Consider the following 22,372-nt stretch of genomic DNA (forward strand, 5'->3'; position numbering starts at 1 on the left):
GCAGGTTCTGACAGAAAGACTGGGAGCCACCCTGAGCTCACTTCCACAGTGCATGCTCTCTGCTCATGTGTTTCTGAGACCCTTGAAGGGAGCAGCCTTTCTCTGCCAACAGGAATGTTTTCATGTACTAATCGGACCCCACTCTGCACCCTCCTCTCCTGCCACATGGGCCTGATTTTCTCTTAACCTTAAGATCAGGCAAAAAGGCCTCAACCAACATCTGACGCTCCCCACAGTAGCAAATTTCTTCAGAGGTGCAAAGGACCTTAAGCTCAGGGGCCTTAGCTCATGGGACTCTAGCTAGAATGTGTTGACAAAAAAAAAAAAAAAAAAAAAAAAAATCCTTGTTTGTGGCGTTGTTTATCTTTGTTAAGCTGCATTAGGGCATACCATATCAGCCTTCCTCTTGAAGAAACAGTGAGCAGTTTCTGTTTAAAATAAATCTATTTAAGGTTTTTTGTTTTGCTTGTTTGTTTCGTTTGCTTTGGGGAGTGTTTGAGTTGGGTTGGGTTGGCTTTATTTTTATTTTATTTTTGGGTGATCTTGAAAGAGAACATGAGTAAATAGTTAATTAGGGGTCATGTGGGTGCAACCCTGTTTGGTTTTTTTTGTTTGTTTGTTTTCCATTTCCTTATTGTTTTGTTGCTTTCTAAGATGGTGTCTGACTCCATAGTCCAGGCTGGTCTCAAACTCGAAGTAATGCTGCCTCAGCCTGCCCGGGGCTGGAGTTAACTGGCCTGTGCCACTGTCTTTGAGCACACATGAATGGTTTGAAGAGAGGAAAGCCCATTAATGGGCTGCCCACCTATTAGTGTGGCCATTCAGGTGATTTCGTTCGGGTTGCTAGACACAGACCTCTGCGGGCCTCGGTTTCCCTATCTGCACCATGAGGACAAAGTCATTCCTCCCAAGTTTTTTATTTATCTATTTATTTATTTATTTTAGAGGTATAGACACGGATGAGCCTTCTAGATGGGAGAGGCTGCTTCCTAAGCTTAGTTTTGAGAGAGTTTTCTAAAGACTCCCTTTAGAGACTCAGAGAGAACATCACCATGCTTATCTCTGTAAGCTGACTGCCGGAAACTGCAGACCATAAACCCAATGTACTTTTTATCATTTCCTAAAGCATCTTCAATCAGTATGACTTCAGATGTGTCATCAGGCACAGGGCCACTCTCAGCTCCTCTTCAGTGTTCCAATTTTAGTCTGTGTACCAAGAGGAGCAGCAGGCCTTCCAACCCACCCAGAAAAAACCCGAATAATTAACCTCCATTACATCAATGTTCTCCCTTGGCTTCTGCAAAGCTCGTTTCTAAGGAAATATATAAGAGTACCCTTTCTGCTACAGAATGTTCTAATGTACCCCAGCCCCAGCTCCAAGTAAACAGGACAGGGCTCACTTAATGGAAAGAGCCCTTTTACAGCAAGGGATCTCAACAACAATAATAATAATCAATGTGGATGTGTCATCCATTCGAGAGAGATGTGTATAGAAACCCAACAACAGGGCCGAGCTAATTACCAGATTCTTTCTGCAGCCTTGGGTCAATAACTGCTGTATCAGGTGAATGATAATGAGATGGAAAGCAGCTTCGCTTCCAGCTCGCCGAGAAGAGAATGTCCCGCTGGAAACAAAAACAAGTCCCCGGGATGTGGCCCTCAGCCCCACCTCCCCTCATTATGTTCTGAAAGCGAGGGTGCAGCATGCCAGGGAGAACGCTGCGCCTCAGCGGCCTGGCTTGGGTGGGGGTCAGCCCTTCATTTGTGCAGATTTACAGGGTTTCGGTTGCTTTTTTTTCCTCCTGTGTGTGTGTGTGTATGTGTGTGTGTGTGTGTGCGAGTGTGTGCATGCGTGTGAACACGTGTGCAAGTGCAGATGTGGCCGTGCACATGTGTGCAGGTACACATGCGTGTTTGCACATGAGGGCCAGAGTTCAGCTCAACCTGGGGCGCTGGCCATTCTGTCTTTTGATTCAAGGTTGCCCATTGGACCCTAATTAGGCTGGCTGGCCAGTGAGCACCGGAAATCTTTCTGTCTCTGCCTCCTCAGTACTGAGATTATAGGTGCACAGCCTGTCACACCCAACTTTAAAAAAAAAAAAAAATGTGTATGTGTCTGTGGTAGGGTATGTGCATGTAAGTGCAGTTGCCTGGAGAGGCCAGAGAGGGTGTCAAGTTCCCTGAAGCTGGAGTTACAGGCAATAGTGAGCTGCCTCAGGTACAGGCTGGGAATCCAACTCAGGTCCTCTGCAAAAGCAGTCCGCCCTAACTGCTGAGCTATTTCTCCAGCCCCAGCCCCAGCCCCAGCCCCAGCCCCAGCCCCAGCCCCAGCCCCAGCCCCAGCCCCAGCCCCAGCCCCAGCCAGGGATTGAACTGGGGTCTTTATACTTGTGTGACAAGCGCTTTGCTGACTGAGCCATCTCCCTGAGCCCTTCAGATGTTTTTCCTAATCGGAATATGATACACAAGAGCCCCAGTGTCTGGACTCCACCTGTGTGTACGCACAAGTTAAACCTGAAATGCTTCTTCTCAGGTGAGACCCTGACAAGGGGAACACACGGAAAAAAGGTTTGTTGGTTTACTTCCCCCATGGCCTTGTAAGGTCAGTCGTGAGCTACCTGGCTCCAACTGGCTCCAACTGGCTCCAGCTGACTCCAGCTGGCACTACCTGGAAATTTACCCCAAGCTGGTAAGAGAAGACTCAGATGCGCCCGGGGAAAGGCCGAGACCCACATCACATATGCATGTCAATGACGTCGGGACACCTGTGGCTCCTGCTCCCCTGACCTGGGAAGACTGCAACTCTATTATCTCGCCTAATCCCCATCACAACAGACCAATCCATGAAGCTGTCACATGCCTTTCTGAGGCTTAGCGCTAAACCAGAAGGCCCACGCCAGGCTGAGAAGCAGGGACACCTGAGACCTCCTCACACCCTGTCTTCTGTGGGTGGATTTACTGCTTCTCTTCAGGGTGGCCTGGGTGGGTGGATGGCCCGCTGGCCTCCCCCCTCCTTCTCTTAGCTTGTCCGCCAACACACTGTCTGTAGACATTTCTGCTTTGACTTGCACACACAAGTCATACCCAAGAATGGATTTTTCGGAACTTCTAAAGATAATTTTCATCATGGGCAAATTTTTTTTATTTTTATTTTTTATTTTTTTATTTTTTTGCCTTAGGGACTGACTTTAGAAGAACAAGCTCACTTCCCACCTTTCCAGACCCTGCCCCATTACAGTGTGGGAAAGGACTGAAGAGGATGGACATGGCATCCGCAGCCTGGCGCTAGCTACCTTCATCTCCCCAGGGTTTTCATCTGTAAAACAGAGGTGACAGCTGATGCTCTCAGCGATTGAAGATTATGATTCTGTGAAATTGAATTAGGCTCTTCCCACTGCTGTCCAAACTAGACACCTGCTGTTGGGACTCTTCCATGATTGACACACCTTGAAAGCACAGCCAGAAAGCAAATGTCCAATCCTGTGCTTGGTCTTATTTACTCTTACTTACATGTTAATTCTCTATTTTTTTGTAGGCAGGTTCTCTTGTAGCCCAGGTCGGCCTCAAAGTAGCTATATATGATCTTGAACCCTGGTCCTGCTACCTCGATCTCACAAGTGCTGGGATAACTGGCATATGCCATTATGTCTAGTTTGACCTAGTCTGTCTATCTGAATATCTATCTATCTATCTATCTATCTATCTATCTATCTATCTATCTTTCTATCTTCCTATCTGTCTGTCTGTCTATTTGTTGTTGTTGTGTTGTGATCCGATCCAATATCTCATACATGCTAGGCAATGGCTCTACCATTGGGCCACACCCCAGTCCTTCCTGCTCAGTCTTGAAAGCCTGGAAAATGGCGTCTGACTAAACTATCAGATGAAGTTCAGCTGACCGTGAAATCACTGTATGGCTATTTGCTCAGTGGCCACAAGGACTTACCATAGCATTAGGCCCTGAAGGCAGAGCCCACTGGTGTGGTCAGTCTGAGATCATGGCTACTGAGAAAGCACCTGAGACGTGCTAATGAACAATGGGGCCTCTATCTCATTGTAACTAGAAGAGAATAACTTTCAGAATTTGTCCTGAAAAACAGTAAAGCCTAAAGTTGGAAACAAACAAACAACAACAAAAAATAACGCACAAAACCAAAACCTAAGATGATCAGCCTACAAAGAGAAAATGAGAGTAAGCCCATGATTAGAGGTTATAATAGCAGGCTCTGCATTAACTGGGAATATCAATAAAAGCCAATTAGGTACTGATGAGGTTGGGGTTCATTTTACCACATAACTATCAGGTGCCCAAAGACCTACCCTCACTTCAATTGACTTCCATACTAAGTCCCCTTAGAAGGATGCTTTTGTGTTTTCTCCTCATAAACACCTTACAGGATTTCATCAATTTCTTCGAGGTACTTCTCTTGAGCCTGAGACCCCTGAGTCTCCCTCCCCACTGACATCCTTGTTGGGTTTCTCCTGTTCGTTTTTCACCTGCCCTGACTCCCCCCATGAGTGTGAATGAGGTGGACTTCCCATGGTCACGTCCATCAACTCCACGACCTTCAACATCCTGGCTGTAATTTTCACTTAACAATCAGTTCTCAGCTGTCCCCTTCCTCACAGGAAATATGTGTCAAAACTCACCACGGGTGGCCAGGACTTCAGACATTACCAAGCCCAAGTGGACTCTGTGTTTACCTGGACACCACTGCCCACTATAGTGTTTAATTTATAAACGAGGCCCACAAAGAGAATAGCTAGAAATAAAATTGAATATTTATAACAATACAAGGTTATAAAAGTGACTGGGAACTTACAAACTGTTTATTTCTAGAAGGTCCTGCTTAATGTTTTTAAGCACTCTAGGTGATGGATAAGTGAGACAGCAGAAGGTACAGCCGTGGAGAAGGGGAGTCTGTTGTGAAAATTATTCTGAAGGGCATGTGTGAGTGCAGGATGAAGACAAAGAGGAGGGAGACAGAGAAAGTAGAAAGATAAGAATGGGGGGGCAGAGAAAAGGAGGAATGGAGGAAGGAGGGAGATAGGGCTGGATTCTCCAGCACTCAGCTTATTAGAGAGGGTTGGGGAGGTTCCCCTGCCTCCAGCTAAGCAGCTGCTCTCATGTTTGGGGCACCCCAACCATCTGGATTATAAGGTAGATATTTGCTTACTTGATATATTCAGTGATTTGCTATTTAAAAACCAGTCCCTTCAATGAGAGAGTTTAAGTCTGCAAGATTAAATCTACATAACCGCTCTCTGTGACATACACAGACACTCACAGACAGACACAGAGGAACTCATACACACACGCACACTCACTGTTCATACTCTATACCGGGAGACCCAGAAAGTCTTAGTATCCACATAGAAAGTTCTAGATCCTTCCTTGCTTTGCTGAAAAGTTGGTTGAGATACTATTGGGTTTGGGTTTAGGAAAAGCAAAAGCCTGCTCTCTCTGTTCTCACAGGCGTCACTACCTGTAGTCGGGGTAGAATCCTGGGACTTGGGTCTCCATTCTTTGTAACTTCCCTGGACTTCTGCTTACAGATGGCTTCATCACCACACCATCTGTTAATCTGAATGATTAGCTCTGAGCTATTGGAATGGTTTAAAGGGAAATCAAATATCTTTAAAAATATTTTTAAAAAACATTCTGTCTCATCCTAAGTTTTTGATAGTAAGAGTCTCCAAAAAAAACAAAGAAAAAAATACCAGACCTAACTTTTTCTTGGATATGTGTGTCCTTGACCAGTATTTAGAAATTACTTTTTTAGGAGCCTCCAGGGCCAGAACCCATGCTTTCCCTACCTTAGAACTGACAAATCTCTCATCCCAAAGTAATGGGGATTCTCAATTTCTTCTTTTGATTGTACCAAATTTCTCCAATTACAGCCTCTTGGACTTCTCTAAGCATTCCTTAAACAAATCACCACATATTGCTCTGCCCTGGGATGCAGCTCCTCCTCCCACACCTCCAAAAGCCACATAGCCACAGGCACACACAGCACAAGTCCATACACACAGTAGCAAGTACACACAGCCACGGTACACACAGTTACAGCACATACAGTCACAGGTACACACAGTCACGGTATACACAGTTGCAGGTCCACACAGCTGCCCAGGTAAACACAGTTACAAGCACACACACTCACAGGCATTCCCAGTCACAGTACATAGTCACAATAATCACAGTTGCATGTATTCACACACGGCAGTTGCACACGGGGAGGGGGGGCATTCTATCTTGTCATCTTGAGCACTGGGAATCAGCTCAGATCTCTCCCTCTAGCACCCACTCTGTCAAAGAACGCTTGGCACTGTCATTTATAAATGGCAGACCACCACAGCCCAGCCTGGCTTCCTTTGTTAGAGTGTTTTGTCTTCAACACCTTTCACCGCTGAGTGCCCTTCGCTTCCCTAAGATGCTCAGACTGGTGAGCAGTGGTTATGAAACCCTCCTAGCCCTTTGGTTTCCAAGTAGTATTCATTTTGACATGCTTTCCCAGCTGCCAATCACGTGTCCATCATGCACTGTCAACCATCCTTTCTGAGGCCCCCTCAGATACTTCAATAAAGATACAAAGTGATTAATTCTTCCTAGGCCAGTGTGTGTTGACCTCACCCTGCAAGCTCACACCTGCCCTGCAATGCCAATGCCTCCAACTCTGACTAATTGCAGGGGCAGGAAGTCTTTGAAAATAGGCACTAGGGACCCCATCCTGTGGCTCAGCCTGCTGCTCAAATATCACAAAAGGGATTAGATGTTTAAGAGTCGTGTTCAGGGTACTATTACCTACAAGGGTGCAAGCCTGGACCTGGGTTCCCAGTGGAAAATTAACTTAGCTCCATCTATCCATGGGTTCTGTTTCTGTTGAGACTGGGTTGTATCCATTAGCTCCCAACTTCGCTCTTGGGGATGTGACAAAGCCATGGAAGGCTACTGTTGAGTTTGGACTGTACAGAGCAGATTACCTCCAAGTGGAGGGACATGGGGGATGTCTGGGACCTCTCAGACATCTTGCTGGGTAAAAACAATCCCTCCCACCCCTCCCTTGAGGTTAAGAGAAGCTTTCAAGGTGATAAAGAGAGAGTGCATGTCAGTGGCCCTCTTAAGGCCACTCTGGTCATGCTAAGACCCCTGTATCTGTCTCTACGATCAAGCCAGTACCCATGAACAGGGCCAGAATTTCCCAGGGGTGTCTGGGAAGGACTATAGAGAGCAGTTTTCTTTGGCTTACATCGCCCCATTTCTGGGGCCAGAGGGTAAGGCTAGGCACATTCTAGGGGAATGTGGAGCTGAAAGTCTGCACAGCCCACAAAACCACATGAGAGGCCTTGCTTATGGCTCCCCAGGTATCTCCTTTAAAGGGATGCTGATGGGCCCCATGGCTACTGAGATGTTCCCTGCACATTGAGAATCCCAAAATATTAAAGAGCCTGATGCTAAGGGTGAAAGTAGGGACTCCCCCAACCCCCCCCCGTGTGTGTGTGTGTGTGTGTGTGTGTGTGTATGTGTGTAGAAGCCTGGAACATCAAGTACCACCTATAATTACACGTTGCCTTATCTTTTGAGACAGGGTCTCTCACTGAACTTGTAGCTCATCGATTTGGCCACATTGGCTTCCCTGAGAACCCCAGAGATTCTCCTGTCTCTACTTCAGAAGTGCTGAGATTATGTGCTTAGCTTCTTATGTAGGTATCAGGGACTGGATTCAAGCCTACACCCTTACCCAGCATGCCTTACTCCATGAGCAATCTCTCCAGCCCTGTGATTATGTTGTTACAGCTTAAGCTAACTGCAATGTGCTGCCAGATGTGTTTACTATCAAGGAGATCCCAAGCGAGGAGCCCGTCTACACACTGATGTCTACATGCCCCATGCTCTTTGTTGTTTCAGAAAGACATGGACAGCACTTATGTAAGATCAGACGCAGGGAAATTGCAAAGGCTGAGCAGTAGCTTCCCAAACTTTAGGATCTGTGAAAATGATGTTGGTAAAGAGTCCACAGAACCCACTAATTCATGGTTCTTAAGATGAGATGACCCTAGGTTTAGTGAGGACTCTGTATTCAGTGACAGATGTCCTTGTAAGGACAAGGCAGAGGGTGGTTTTACCTACAGTGACACAGGAGAGAAGGTCATGTGACAAGAGAGCTAGCTACCAGAAAGGTGAGGTCACAAGCTAAAGAAACTGGAATCATGGGGCCTGGAAGAGAGAGGGAGAAGCCTGTCTCTTAATCTTTGGGGAACTCGAGACCCTAAGGCTTCCTGGGAGAACTGGACAGGGATAGGAAGCACCAGGCTTGTTGCTGCAGTATATGGAGGAAGACAGCCAAGCTTCCTACATCTGATAGGCATGCTGGATGATGACGCACCCTTTTCTGGACCATTTCATGTGGCAGCTCCTACATTCGACCTCTTTCCCCCACATTCTTCCTCCTGGCAGTCTCTTCAATGTGTTCAATACCCAGCCAGACAGCCACACCCACCTCTCCATAAAAAGGCCCTGGTCTCCAAGGGGACCCTCCTCCTATTCCTCCTATGTCCACCATATTCCCCTAGTCACCATGGGTCTCTCTTCCATTCAGCGACACTCTGCATATGCCGCTTGTATGTGTATTAACAATCAGCATCACTGGCTGCTTTGGAAGTTCCAAATTAAGGGTATACCCAGCAGCTATAGCAGTGATCTCATACTGAGAATTTAGGTCTATAGGCCAGAGCTTGTGTGTCTTAGCTTTACAGCCAAAATCTTCCATGGGGAAGTGAACAGGTCACCTATGACATTCCCAGTATAGTTTTGGCAAAGGTGGACAAGGAACCAGCCAACCTGTCTCTCTTCCCTACTATTAAAAGCAGGGACTCTCTTTGTCCCTCCCACCTGCACAGCACAGATCCTGGCCCATGACTTTTCTGGTGTAAGCTCCCAACACAGCTGGATTCACCATTCTACAGCTGTTGGGAAGAGATGGGGAGACCCCCATTCTGGGAGACAACTGGCAGAGTTCAGTTGGTTCCATTTGTTTGACCTATGACCATTGGCAACCTCTTGCCCACAGACATAGGGTTAGGCACACGGAGACAAAGGATGAGGAGCCAGACAGCAGGGGCCATGGTACCTGCATGGTCTCCCTTCAACGTGGGGCTCCCGTACCTGTAGCCCTTCACCTTCCAGTGCTCTGAAATCTGGGTTCCCAACAATGGCCTACAAGTTGAAGAAGCTCTTAAGGAATGGGAAGAGGCTTGTCCTTGAGTCTAGAAAGCAGAGATGCCATCAATACTATCTCATGAAGGCCCACTGAGAAAGCATAATCTCACAGTATCCCCTGGGCCTTGTAGGGGAGACTTTTCTCTTGTTCTGGTATACAGACAAACCCATGTTTAGCTCAGTGATGTTCTCCTCCACACAGGATGTTACTAAGCACAGTGGCTGATTTCCCTGAACAGATGTAGATGAAGGTGAGAGCCATGGCCCCTCACAGGAAGACTGGCCACCTACATTGGATTGAGTGTAACAAACATTCAGCCCCATCTTTTTACATGGAGAGAAGACTTTGGGGGACTGGGTGGAGGAGAAGGGGTGGAGCAAGTGCCATTTGCCTGTAGGGAGTGCTAGAGCTACAAAGCAGAAGAATAAATGCCCCACTGTGGTCCCCCAACAATACTCAGGCACCAGACAAAGGCTAGGTCAGCCCTTGAGCCAATCAGTTAACAACCAGACACAAAGAGATGGTAACTCAGATGCTGCTGGCCCAGCTATGCTAGGCCCCATAGCTCTCAAAGATGGCTCCATTCTTCCCAGTCAACCCTCTGCAAGCAAGACAAAGGCTGGAGTCATTAGTGCTGGAGAAAAGAGGGGGTCACACAGTGATTCTGAAAAGTTCACTGAGTCCTCCTAGGTGCTCAGCGTTGGGAGCTCAGCGTTGGAACATCTTTTTTCCAGAAAGCAGCCTCCACAAGTTCATGCTTCATTTTTCTCTGGGCCTTGTTCTGATTGCTGCCCAGGTAAGCATTGGACATGTGCCTATCACAGAACCATACCACCTGTCTATTCTGCTGTCACACCATCCACAGCCACTACTGCCCTAATCCCCAGAGCCTTACAATGACGGGATTGTGCAAAGAACTGAGCATACTTTCTGTCTAGAGATGGGGAGGTAGAGGCACCAGTCCTGGTGCAAGCATTCCCAGACCCCAGAGGGAGTCTGTACCTGTGCAAGATTGGAGCCAGACCCTTGTTGCCAGGGCTGGGGGAATGTTTGCACCACCCAGAAGCGTCTTGATTTCTTACCCCGGGCGTGCCATTTCCATAGATCAGGGCTGATTGTCTCCCAGGTAAAAACCGTATCATGGCCCTTCATATGCCTAACCCTACTGGATTTGCCGTGACCATCTACTATTATCACAACATAAACACCAGAGCTTGGAGCCTTTGCTTGCTCGGTCTGGATTCGCTGCCAAGGAAAGTGTTACCTGCCACTTTTGAAGTCCTCTCGAGGGTCCCTCGTGGCTCTAACTCTTCAAGTCGGTGGGGGAGACAGCTTCTTCTCGGCAACCAGGGTGGCTTGCACAGTCGTTTGGCTCTCTGCCAGAAACTCCCTTCGCACCTGTGGGGCAGAGCAGTGTACACATAGCCACCAAGTGGGAGAACGTGTGCCGGGGACACCAGAGAGGTCCTGGGGGTGACTGGGGAACGTGAGGCTGGACTTGAAGTAGCTGATCGGCTCTGAGTAACCCCTCACCCAGCCCTACTCACCTTTTCTCCTCACCCCCTTCTCCAAGCTCATCTTCTTACTCTGGGATGTGAGGATCAAAATGGCACAGCCTGCAAGGCTGTGCAGGAACTAAGTGAGATGGTGTTTTGGAACATGATCTCACAGAGCCCAGGCTAGCCTTGAACTTCTGACAGAGCTGAGGATGATCACGTACATCTGTTCCTCCTGCCTCTGCCTTCTGAGATCGGGGACCACAGGTGAGCACCTCCATGCCCAGTTTATGCAGCACTGGGGCTGGAACCCAGGGCTTTATGAGTGTGAGGAAGGCATTCGACCTGCTGAGGCACATCCCCAGCCTGAGACCATGTTTAAATGTGTTCCTCGCGATGCTTAGCAACCGCTTAGGAAAGTGATGCTGCAGTTAGGTATCAATATTTGATATTAGATTCTGGGCCTTCGCTACTCGCTGAACAGTTTGCTAGACAGAACTTTGTGCAAGGATGAAGATGTTCTACCGTCAGCATTGATCCACGTGGTGGCTGCTGCTCTCCTGGGGGGGCTACAGAGCATGTAAGCTCCAGTTATGTTAAGAGCCACTCGCAGTCGCTGCCAACACCATAGGCAATGTTGTGTTGGCAGCCTGCATCTTGACGGTCTGCTCAAATTCCTCATCAGAGTCCCTTCCAGTTCATTGGATCTAGTGGTCCCCGAAACAAAACGTCACTCGCAACCCAGAAGGAAGACACCAGAAGGGCAGAGAAAGAGGATGGGCTGGGATCTCACTTGTATTGACTGTCATGTAGACTGCTCGCCCGCCGGTGTGTGCCCCTTGCAATGCATGGCATGCTTCTAGCCAATAGAGCTGTGTAATCTGCCTGTGAACTTGGACTGGATTCTTAGGATGAAGGCTCACAATGCTTTACTGACAAGTACGTACAATCCTAAATAGACCAACCGTCTAGTCTAGCACCCGTATCTTCCAGGTAAGAATGCTGAGATGAAGGCTCACTGTCACATGCCTTAAGCTTGTTGGAACACTCTTTTCACTGTTTGCAGACACAGGCTTCAGTTTCCAAGCATTTGGTGCCCATGGAGCTCCACAGGACCTTCTGGGGAAGGGGGCAACATGCTTAGCTATTTTCCTGCCTTGTTAGTTTGAGCTTCCACCAAGACCCAGCCAAGGGACCTGGTCACCAGGGCCGACTGTAGGATTGAACACAGCACTCTCAGACATCGTCTTTTCCCAGTACCAGCAGCAGGAAAGTGGCTTTTTGTTCCTCTTCACTGGATGTCTACATTTGAAAGAAATTTGCCCTCCCTGTCTGGATCAGGAGCTGCCATCCCATGGGGATGGGAATGTGCCCCCCCCCCCGCTCCCTCCCTGAAGCCTCTGTCCCATTTGTCAAGACCACAAATTCCCTGAAGAGCTATCAGGCGAGGGAGGGAAGGCTGCCATTTCACTCACCATAACCCCCTGAACCCACCGGAGCTCCTGCAGAGAGATTTCAAAGGACACAGACAAAGGAAGGAAGGGAGGTGGGACCTCTGGGAACCATGCTGCCAGTAAGTGTGCAGGCTCACCTTTGCCCCCGAGACCACGGGGGAACTGCAGCTGGCTTGCAGGCGTTAAGAATGGCACATAACCTGGACCTTGGAGACTTCATTCAATCAAAGCGGCTGAGGGGAGGGGGGAATCTGTCAGGAGACTTCCTGGCTCTCTCATACCTGGTCTTAACCAAAGTGGGGTCTAGACCCTGTCATTCTTCAGGACTGCCTATAGGGACCCTGGTGCTGTCTTCGAAGGGGTGTTTTTGCACAGTCGTGGCCTGGGGCTGTTCCTGTCTTTGATCCTCTCAGAGGTAGACAGACCACCCCACCCCCAAGCAGCTGCATTCAAAAATATTTAGGCTGGTTGGGCAGTTTTTCATCTCCTGACATTCAGGGCCCCGCAAGGCATGCCAGGTGTTGTGAGGCAAAGTCTAACAGTTCTCCCCTGGGCGACAGCACCTCTGCCCCAAGGTTTCTGTTGGGGGCATGCATACCCTCTGGGCCAGCGGGGGCTGGGCTTTCTTGTGTATGCCTGGGACACTTTCTACCTCACCTTCACTTCCTGTGGCTCACTGGTTGGTGTGGGATTTGTGGTTTGGGCACACTTACCTCTCAGTAGGACAATCTATACGGTATAATTCCCACTCTAGAGGCCCTACAGGTCCAGGCCGAGGCCAGCCCTTTCCTGGCCCTCAGCTGCCTCCTTGAAGCTCGCTTACAACCCTCACTCCAAGCTGGGCTTTCTAAAGAATCCACAAAGGTTGATGTGAGTGTCCTCCTCAGAGCTCTTGTTTCAGTTTGAAGGACCTCAAGTACGCACGTGACCAAGTTCAGCCGACTTAGTACGTGATGCTGGGCCTGTTCCCACTCTCATGTTCTGTTTGCTCAGGGCTGAGCTTAAGATCAACTTAGTGTTCAAAGTTCGCTTCTAGCTTTCGACACTGAGCTGACCTGTTTTCTCATTTATACTTTCGGAAAGAAGCTACCTAAGATGGAGGTTTAAAGTGGACTTGAAGGCTCCATGTAGCCTCTTGGCTGCTTCCTCTGGGTCCTCCCTTTTTATGTAGTTCACAATATCTGTGTTTCTCAGTCTTATGGAGACCAAACAAGCAAAGCATTTCTTGCCCTGGTCAGTACAGCAGGGATCCCTGAAGATTGGTAGGTTAGGGCCATGCACTCACTGGCTTCAGTTCGGGCAGAAGGCCCTTGGTTCACTCAGGAGATGGGAGGGCTGAGGCTGCTGTTGTGAGTCTTGACAGTGGTTGGAATGTATTAACCCCAGTCCATGTTGTCCTACAACACTGCTGCAAAGAGATCTAAGGAGCAACCTGGCAGGTGGGTGAACAGGCTGGCCTCACATGTGACATACCTGGGGGAGACGGTGCCCAAATCTGCTGTTTCTCCCACCTTCTCTCACAGCCCTAAGACATATCAAAGCAAAGAGAAGCTGAGGGATGTCTGTGACAGCGCTCAAAGCTATGGTGCTGGGGCTGACAGGGTCTCAGTCACATGCTGGGGGGTGGGGGGGATGCACAGAAGAGGCTACCTGAGCTCAGGACTACTGTCGGTAGCTTTACTTTATTTCACAGATGTCCCTAACTGAATAAATTGCATCCTGACTGAAGAACAGCCCACAGCCCTAGACAAGAACAGCAAGCACACAGGGCAGACCCTCAGGACAAGTAGAATACTGTCCTCTGGCAGAATGTGCCTCTTAGAACTACCCTTCCCTCCCATAGCCTCGCCCATCTCTCCTCACTTGGGGCTATCTGTGTTGCATTTGCTGGAAGACGCCTCAGCCAAGCGCTTGAGTGCGTCATGCTTGTATGCAGCCGCATATTAATCAATAAAACCCAATTCCATGGTCCAGTGCTTGCTGTGGGCTGACAAGGATGTATTCTGAGAATCGGTGAATCTCTGGACCTCGAATGAACATCACAGCAATTAGGCATGCAAGCATGAAGCCTCTACGCATCTCCATTTCTACTCTCAAAATGGACCCTGTTTTTGACTCCCTACCCTTTAACATGTGTAGTTTCGTTAATGAAATAGTCATTTTCATTATAGTGTGGGAATGGGGGTGGGGGAGAGAAATGGAAGAAAATGGAAGGCCCTGAAATGAACTTCAAATGCAGACAGGGAGCTGAAGACAGCAAACTGGGGGGGGGGGAGGGGTGACCCTTGATTTATATAAGGTTCTGAGAGTACTTTTATGTAAATTCTATGTTTCAGAGTTTTCCAATCAAATCTCCGTATGTGAAATTTGTATGCATAATATATAAATATATATGTAATCTCAAAAACATACCTACTTGTTAAAATAAATCTAAAAAAAAAACACATTTAATCCATGCTCCCTGGTTGTCTAGATCACAAAAATAAAACCAAAGCTTTCCATCTATACAAGTGTGTGTATTTATGTATATGAGAAAAATATTAAAGGAAGTCTTTATATGCTCACGATATCGGGAGACTGAGGTTAGGGAAGACTTCTTTGACAGCACCTGCAATGGGTAGCCACAGAAGAAAAGGTAGCCTTGTGGAGACATCAAAATATAAAACTTCTCACACACATACCAGCTCATGCAGGCACTCATGCAGGAGAATCAAAAGTTTGAGACCAGCTTGGTCAAATTAGCCAAATCATGGCTTAAAAAATATTAGGAATGAAAACAACTTCTTAACCAGAAGGCACAGCAAATTAAATGAAAACTCTGCCTCCAACCGTGCCCTGACCTAACACTCTAGTCCTATCACAGTCCTCCTTATGCCGAAAACAACTATAACTACGGTTAAGTCGTCCTTAAAAATTAAATATACTCAAATGTATTGATAGTCTGATTGGAAGGTTCAAAACTGTTAAAATTCAAAAGAAAGAAAACCTGGGCAGATGAGACTGTTTTCATCACAAAGGTTTTACCAGACCAGGGGAATTCTGTATATGTTCCCCTCCTCAGCTCGGTGACACAGGACTTTGCCAGATATCAACGGGGCCCCGTTTCTATTGCAGAGAGCTGAGTCCACGGCAGGCTAAGCAGTCTCCACACACGACTGAGAAGTGAGTGCTCCCAGTCCCACACCCTGCACCAGAGGGAGGAGAGAGAAACCCCTCCAGTCAGTTTCATAAAGAGAAGAGAACATCCTTTACTCATGTGGACCGGAAAATCTTCACCTCAAGAGCTTCACTTAGAGCACAGTCGGGCAGGTAGTTAGCAGAAGCAAAGAGTCTTCTCCCCTCCACCCCAAGAATGGTACTTTCAACTGAGGTCTCAGTGTGCCCTTACCATGAACACAAGGAACTCAGTTGCTGTGAGAAGCGATATGTAAAACAGAGGCAAACTCAGAGGACTTCGAATTCTGGGATCATCAAGAGAAACTCCAACGTGTGGTTTAAAAAGAAAAGGACTGAAGGCCTGGAGAGATGGCTAAGGCAGTGACATATCTGCCATGCTAAGCGTTGTTTACTCTTTTGCACCAGCACAAAAATCCAGGCACCACAGGTGGTAGGTGGTGGGAGTCTGCAGTCCCAGGAGGCAGACACAGAAGGGGTGCTTGGAAGTACTGGGCTAGCTAGCCAAGTTGAATTCATGAGTTGCAAGTTCAATGAGAGACCCCACCTCAGAGGTCTGAGGAAGATGGTGGATATCAGCCTTTGGCCTCCACATTCATGCACACACATACAGGTTTGCACATATGCATGCACACACACATACACATTTACACACATTCATACACACATACTTGATTGAAAATAAGAACAAAGAGCAAGAGAGCAAAGCAGGTATTTGCCAATCAGCCTGCTCTACAAAGCAAGTCCAGGACAGCCAAGGTTACACAGAGAAACCATGTCTCAAAACAAAACAAAACAAACAAAACCCCCATAATAACCATGAACAACTACATTTAAAAACTCAGTAGACCTGGTTCCAAGGTGGCTCAGTGTGTAAAAGTGCTTGCCACCGAGCCTGATGACCTAAGTTCCATCCCAAGACACAAGAAGAGAACCCATCCTGCACATCATCCTCTGACCTCAACAGACACAGAATAAGCAAGCAAACAAGTAAGTATGATAAAATATATTTTTAAAATATCAGATCAATAAAGGCAGGATGTCAATGCAGAAGAGGATGCTGTAGGGTGCTACAGACTTCTGTTCAAGATGAGAGAGCATTAACTTTATTTATATCTCAAATAGAATCCTGGACAAACGTATGGACGAATGGGCATTGTGTAATGAAGTCACTGCTCTAGAGCAGTCAACTCTCTAGAGCAGAGTTGGATGAGTCCTTCCAAGGTTTCTTTCCTCTTGCCACAGAGAAGTTTTCCAGGATGGGCACTGTTGGTTGAAAATACCATTCTTTCTCCACTAATTTTCCTTTAAAAATCTTATCAAAAGTCCCTCTTTGTTTTCTTGTCTCCCCAATCAGTCTTTGTCTATTCTGACAGAAGTATCATACTCTCTTGAATTCATTAGCCTCTTGTAGAATGTCTTAGGGTTAGATGGTATATCAAAATGGTGTGATACTTGCACCAAAATAGACAAATAGACCATGTAAGGGCAAGCATATGGTCACCTGCAAAACTCCGAGCTTTGATCCATAACTCACACCGTAAATAAAAGTTAAGTGAAGATGGATCAAAAGCCAGAATTTGAAACCTAAGGTACAAATCATGTGTGATCATGGTTAGTATGAAACTTCTGAGTTCTCACACCAAGAGCAAGCTCAATGGGAGAGGAAAGGAAAAAAAAAGAATTTCATCAAAATTAAAGATGATTGATCTTTAAAATATACTGTTAAGAGATGTAGCACAGTGGTAGAGCATTTGCCCAACATTTGTATGGCGGTGTGGGTTTAATTACAAGCATCCAAATAGATGAATAAGTAAATAAGTAAAAGAACAAATTGGGGCGTGCATAGAAGCACATGTCTATGGTCCCACATTCAAATGGCAGAGACAGGCACTTGTCTTGAAAACAAAACAAAACAAAACAAAACAAACAAACAAAAACCCTAACTGCTTTTAGGTGGTCATGTTTGTGAGACTTTATGGGTTTAGCTTCTGAAATGTTCACCAGTGACTGCCTAAACAGAAGTGAAACAAGGACAATAGCAATAGACATATTAACACGGATGGAGAGAAGCCCGGAGGACTCAGCCCTACACAAAGAACTACAGGCAACTAAGACATGCTGAGCGAGGGAAAACGGTCTTCTCCAAGGATACCAACTGGTTATCCAGTACCAAAGGCTGAGCTGTGAAAAGTAACGCTATTCAGACTGAGAAGGTTACAGTTATGTACTTAGGAGTATGGTGTGTATGTGTGTGTGTGTGTGTGTGTGTGTGTGTTTGTGTGTGTTAACAACAACGAAAAAAGAAGACCATGAGTTTGAAAAAGAACAAAAAGGGCTATGTGGGATTGTTCATAGGGAAAAAAGGAAAGGGTAAAATGATATAATTTTATATATCATATATATATAGATATAATATATCTATATATAGATATAATATGTATAAATATAATATATATTTATATATAGATATAATATATCTATAATTATATATATTACATATATAATTATATATTTTTAATTGTTTTTTAAACTAACAATAAATAAACAAAAAGACAAGCTGCATGCTAGAAAAACATTCTTGAACATCACCTGCTTGATAAAGGTTGTGTTTAATCAAAATGTACAGAGAATTCACAAAACTCAGCATTAGGATGTGAGCAATGTGTTTCCAACGGGCAAAAGACATGAGCACACAGTTCCCTGGGGACGTCAGGTGGGAAAGAGGCACCTGAGAGAATGTGCACTAGGACAGCACGGATTCCAACAGTAACATGATGTATGCCATACTACTTAAAAAATGACAACAGAAGGGAATGATCATGGCAGGTGTGGGCAAGGATGTAGGGAAACTGGTCCTTTTGCACACAGGCACTACTGCAGTGCCCATTTAACCAAATCAGACCTGACCCTCAGTCCTTACCTATTACAGGCCATCTCTGATGTACCCTGCCCTCTTCCCTGAACTTTCCATCCCAAGGCCTGGGATTCCTCTCCCCCAGAGACTCTTTACTATGTAGTCCAAATATTCTCTCTCTCTCTCTCTCTCTCTCTCTCTCTCTCTCTCTCTCTCTCTCTCTCTCTCTGTGTGTGTGTGTGTGTGTGTGTGTGTGTGTGTGCATTTTTGCTCTTTCTTCTTCTCCCCTTCTCTGCCTCCCTGTCTGCATGTCAATTTCCCTGGTCCCGTTCTTTGGGACCACTGAACCTGCCCAACAGCTGTTCCCAATAAACCTGCCTTTATATATGGTAAATTTGGCTTGAACTGGCTCATTTCGGCAATGGAGATAACCTGTTAGCCACGATTGGCCAGCTTCAGAAGTCAGTAGCCCAACTTCCTAAAAACTCCTAGTCCAACCACTCCTCCCTCAGTGCTTTAGTCCAGAGAACTGAGAGTGAATGTACATACTAAGACACTAACAATTACAGTCACTTTCTTCTGACAGTGCCACCTGAAACAAATCACATATCTATTCTCTGGGAAGGATGACCTAGCCACCCTGAAGCACACTACTCAGAAATCATGAAGGAATAAATCCTTGGTGTGTGGAGGAATGTCTTGTGTGGATATAGCAGGTGTCAATAAAGATCAGATTGGCCAATTAGCTGGGCAGGAAGTAGAAGCTGGGACTTCCTGGTAAAGAGAAAGGAATTCTGGAAAGGGAAACGTGAAAAGCCCTTTCACCAGGAGACAGGGAGAAAGACAGACGTGTTCTTCGATCAGGGAGGAGAGCTGGCCACATGGCTGGGTGAAGCAAGGTTAACTTAGGTGAGATAATTGAGAGTCTGCTCAGCTATTGAAAAGTTTTTCAAGGTCTTGGCATCTTTATTCATATGGTTTAAAGGCCACCCTTGGGCTTAAGTTTTTTTCTTCACCCAGAGATATAAGCCGCCTGACTTCAACACTGATGTAAACAACATAGATAGATGTTATGGTTACGTTTAACAGGCAACTACAAACAACCTAAAATAACCTAGGAAGAGAATCTCAATGAGAAATTTATTATATGAGGTTGGCCCAGGAAGGAGTATGTCTGTGAGAGATTGCCTTATGTTAATTGTCCCAGCACACCATAGACATCATTTCTTGGTGTTGGATCTCAGGCTGTATAAGAGTGAGGAACTCAACGTGAGCACAAGAAAGCAAGTGAGCAAGCGGGCATGCATTCATTCTTCTGCTCTTGGCTGTGGGTGCCTTGACTTCCCTGCTGTGAGGAACTGCAACCTGGAATTGTGATCTGAAAAAAACTCTTTCTCTCTTAAGTTGATTTTTGGCATTTTGTTTTTTTGTCATGTTTTATCACAGGAACAGAAATGAAACCAAGTGAACGGATGATCCCCAGAATAATCAAGGTGTGTGGGAGAGCTATCCCTAGAGAAGAACAACTCACACACACAAAGTGAGCTGGTTTCTCTCAAAGTCTAGGAGAGGAATCAAATCTACAATGACAGAAAACACATTGAAGATTCACTGAGAACAGGAGGGGCAGAGTGGACAGAGAGAAGAATTACAGATTGGTGGTAGGAATTTGGGGGATATTATCTGTCTATCACCTTAGTTCTACTCTTGGTGTCATAAGTATATATGTCAAAATTAATTAAATTATATGCCTTCAAGATGTTTGATTTGTTAAAACTCAGTTGTATTTCAATAAAGTTTCAACAAGGAAGCTATTTGATGAATTAAGAAAATTAGTACATTTTTAAGGATACTACTGGACAATGAGTTCATCTGCATTGTGTATCCACACAGACAGACAAAAGTTACTAAAGGCAGAAGAAATCCAAGTCAGGCCTGGTGGTGCACATTGTAAGTCCACGCTCAGGAGGCTGAGGCAGGAGGATCACCAGTGCAGGCCAGCCTGGCCTACACAGTGAGACCCTGTTTCAAGAAAGAAAAAAAAAAGGTTGAGGAGATGTTTCCATAGACAAAGTATGTGTTACACAAGCATGAAGACATGAGCTGTGCAAGTACCTGAGCTATATTCCCAGAACCCACATACAAAACCAAAACTCAAACAGGAATGGTAGCATGCAATTGTAATCATAACACTAGGAAAGCAGACATAAGGAGATTCTTGAGAAAGGTATAGGCCAGTAAGAGACCCTGCCTCAAAAAGAAAAAAGAACAACAACAACAACAAAAAGATGGACCTGAGAATAATCTCTGGCTCTCATTTGCACTGGTTCACATGTGAATACACAAACACACATAGAAGAGAAGGTCTAAGAGACATTACTTTCCTGTTTTCATAAACAGAGGAGACAGTGGGGTGAAAATGGTGCTTGAGAAATGAAGGTGGAGAATTTTCTAGGAAGATCATTTTATAGGATTCTTTATAGGATACATAAAAAACACCTAACTCCAAGCATTACAGTAAAACATTGGAACACAAACACTAACCAAAGAGCTTTAACAGTTGCTGGAGATAAAGAAAATTTTTTTGGACACAGAAGTGTCAACCAACAAACTTTTCCATCAGCAGTGGAAACTAAAAATGGTGGAAGCAGAGCTTTGATGCCCTGAGAGAAAAAGAGTATTTATGTAGAACCCTGTAGCCAGAAGAAATATTCCCATCACCAGGATGAAATGCAGCTATTTCAAACTGATGACAACCAGGGCAATTTTCTTCTCTTCTGTAATTCTGAACTTGTGCTTTAGGCAGAAGAATATATCAGAAGAATGGTCCAAAATGCATCCAGAAACAAAAAAGTAATATGGGGCAATTATGGAGGCCAAGATGAATAAGTGGGCTTTAAAAACTAAATGCTAGGCAGAAGAATTCACACGTAGCTTTTAGCAGGTAAAGAAACTATACTATTTATATTCTCAAAGGATCCTATAAATTATATTGATCATTTAAAAGTTTGAAAGTTGCCAACATTAACAAGCATTGAAGAAGAGTAAACCTCATTCACAGCAAATGCCAGGAAGACAGAAGGGTAGGTGGGTAGGCAGGTAGGTAGACAGCAAGATGGATGGATAGATGGGATAGATGACTTATATGTACATGGGTGGATAAGTAGATAAATGGATGAATAGATGAGCCACTGCTTCAGTGCCATGCCTGCCTGCCTGCCTGCTGCTATGCTGCCCATCACGATGGTCATGGACCCTAACTTTCTGGAACCATGAGCACCAAATTAAGTACTTTATAAGCTGCTTTAGTCGTGGTGTTTAATCAAGCAATTGAACAGTAACTAAGACAAGGCCCTTGCTCAGATTTCCTTGCTCTCCTGCGCCCAACTTTACATGTTCACCTTTAACACTCTTATAGAGCAGTTCCCTGATGAAGATATCCTCTCTCGGCTCCCACAAGGTCAACTATTAAGACAAAGATCTTCAAATTCAATCATCTGGGAGAGTAGGCATGGAAGACATCTGAGAAACATAGCTGAAGATCCAATGCTGAAAAAGAGAGGTGGGGACTAAGGTATTCATAAAGAACAGCTCTCACCTACCAGGGTGGTTATTACCCCTTCCTGGCCAGCTATGACTACTCAAGAAAGCATTGTGTCCTCAGAACGTCTGATAGCTTGAGATAAGTGGAAATACAGACACTTGTATGAAATCTGATTTTTATGATGTGACTGCAACTTTCAGACAGACCCCTTGCCTTGATGGACTTGTCCCAAGAGCTGCTGCTGAGCTCTTAAGGCCTCCTAAAAGATGCCTCTGGCCTTTTCTAGAAGACAGTGCCTCTGAATGTTCAGAGGCTATCCCCAAGTCTTGGGATTGCTGAGAGTCTCTTCCCTTCTCTAGATTTTTATTTTTTATGCAAAAAGTACATTACTTGCAAATATTAATAAATGTCTTAAAAAGCAATGTTTAACACATAATCTCTCAGCACTAAAATCGGAAGGATGTATTTTCAACTTGATTATCTCAAAAATTACTGTGTCCTGCCTTAGAAACATACCAGTAAACAATCACATGGTCAGTGGGACCATGCTGGATGGGCTATGCACAAAGAGGCAGATCTGGAGCCACAGAACTCCAGACCAGCAGAATAGGAGCCTCCCTCTGGAG

At 45.7% G+C, this 22,372-nt stretch overlaps 1 protein-coding gene across 1 annotated transcript in view; it reads right to left on the reverse strand.

Annotated features, from left to right (window-relative positions):
- Znf831 (zinc finger protein 831) overlaps window positions 1-22,372 on the reverse strand; it is a 107,244-nt gene that overhangs the window by 39,754 nt on the left and 45,118 nt on the right. Inside the window, exon 4 of the mRNA XM_021650774.2 lies at window positions 10,486-10,619. Within this exon, the coding sequence (XP_021506449.1) occupies window positions 10,486-10,619 (134 nt within the window). The remainder of the gene's footprint in view (window positions 1-10,485; window positions 10,620-22,372) is intronic.

The sequence above is a fragment of the Meriones unguiculatus genome, chromosome 4, assembly GCF_030254825.1.
Source record: "Meriones unguiculatus strain TT.TT164.6M chromosome 4, Bangor_MerUng_6.1, whole genome shotgun sequence".
Lineage (NCBI taxonomy): Eukaryota > Metazoa > Chordata > Mammalia > Rodentia > Muridae > Meriones > Meriones unguiculatus.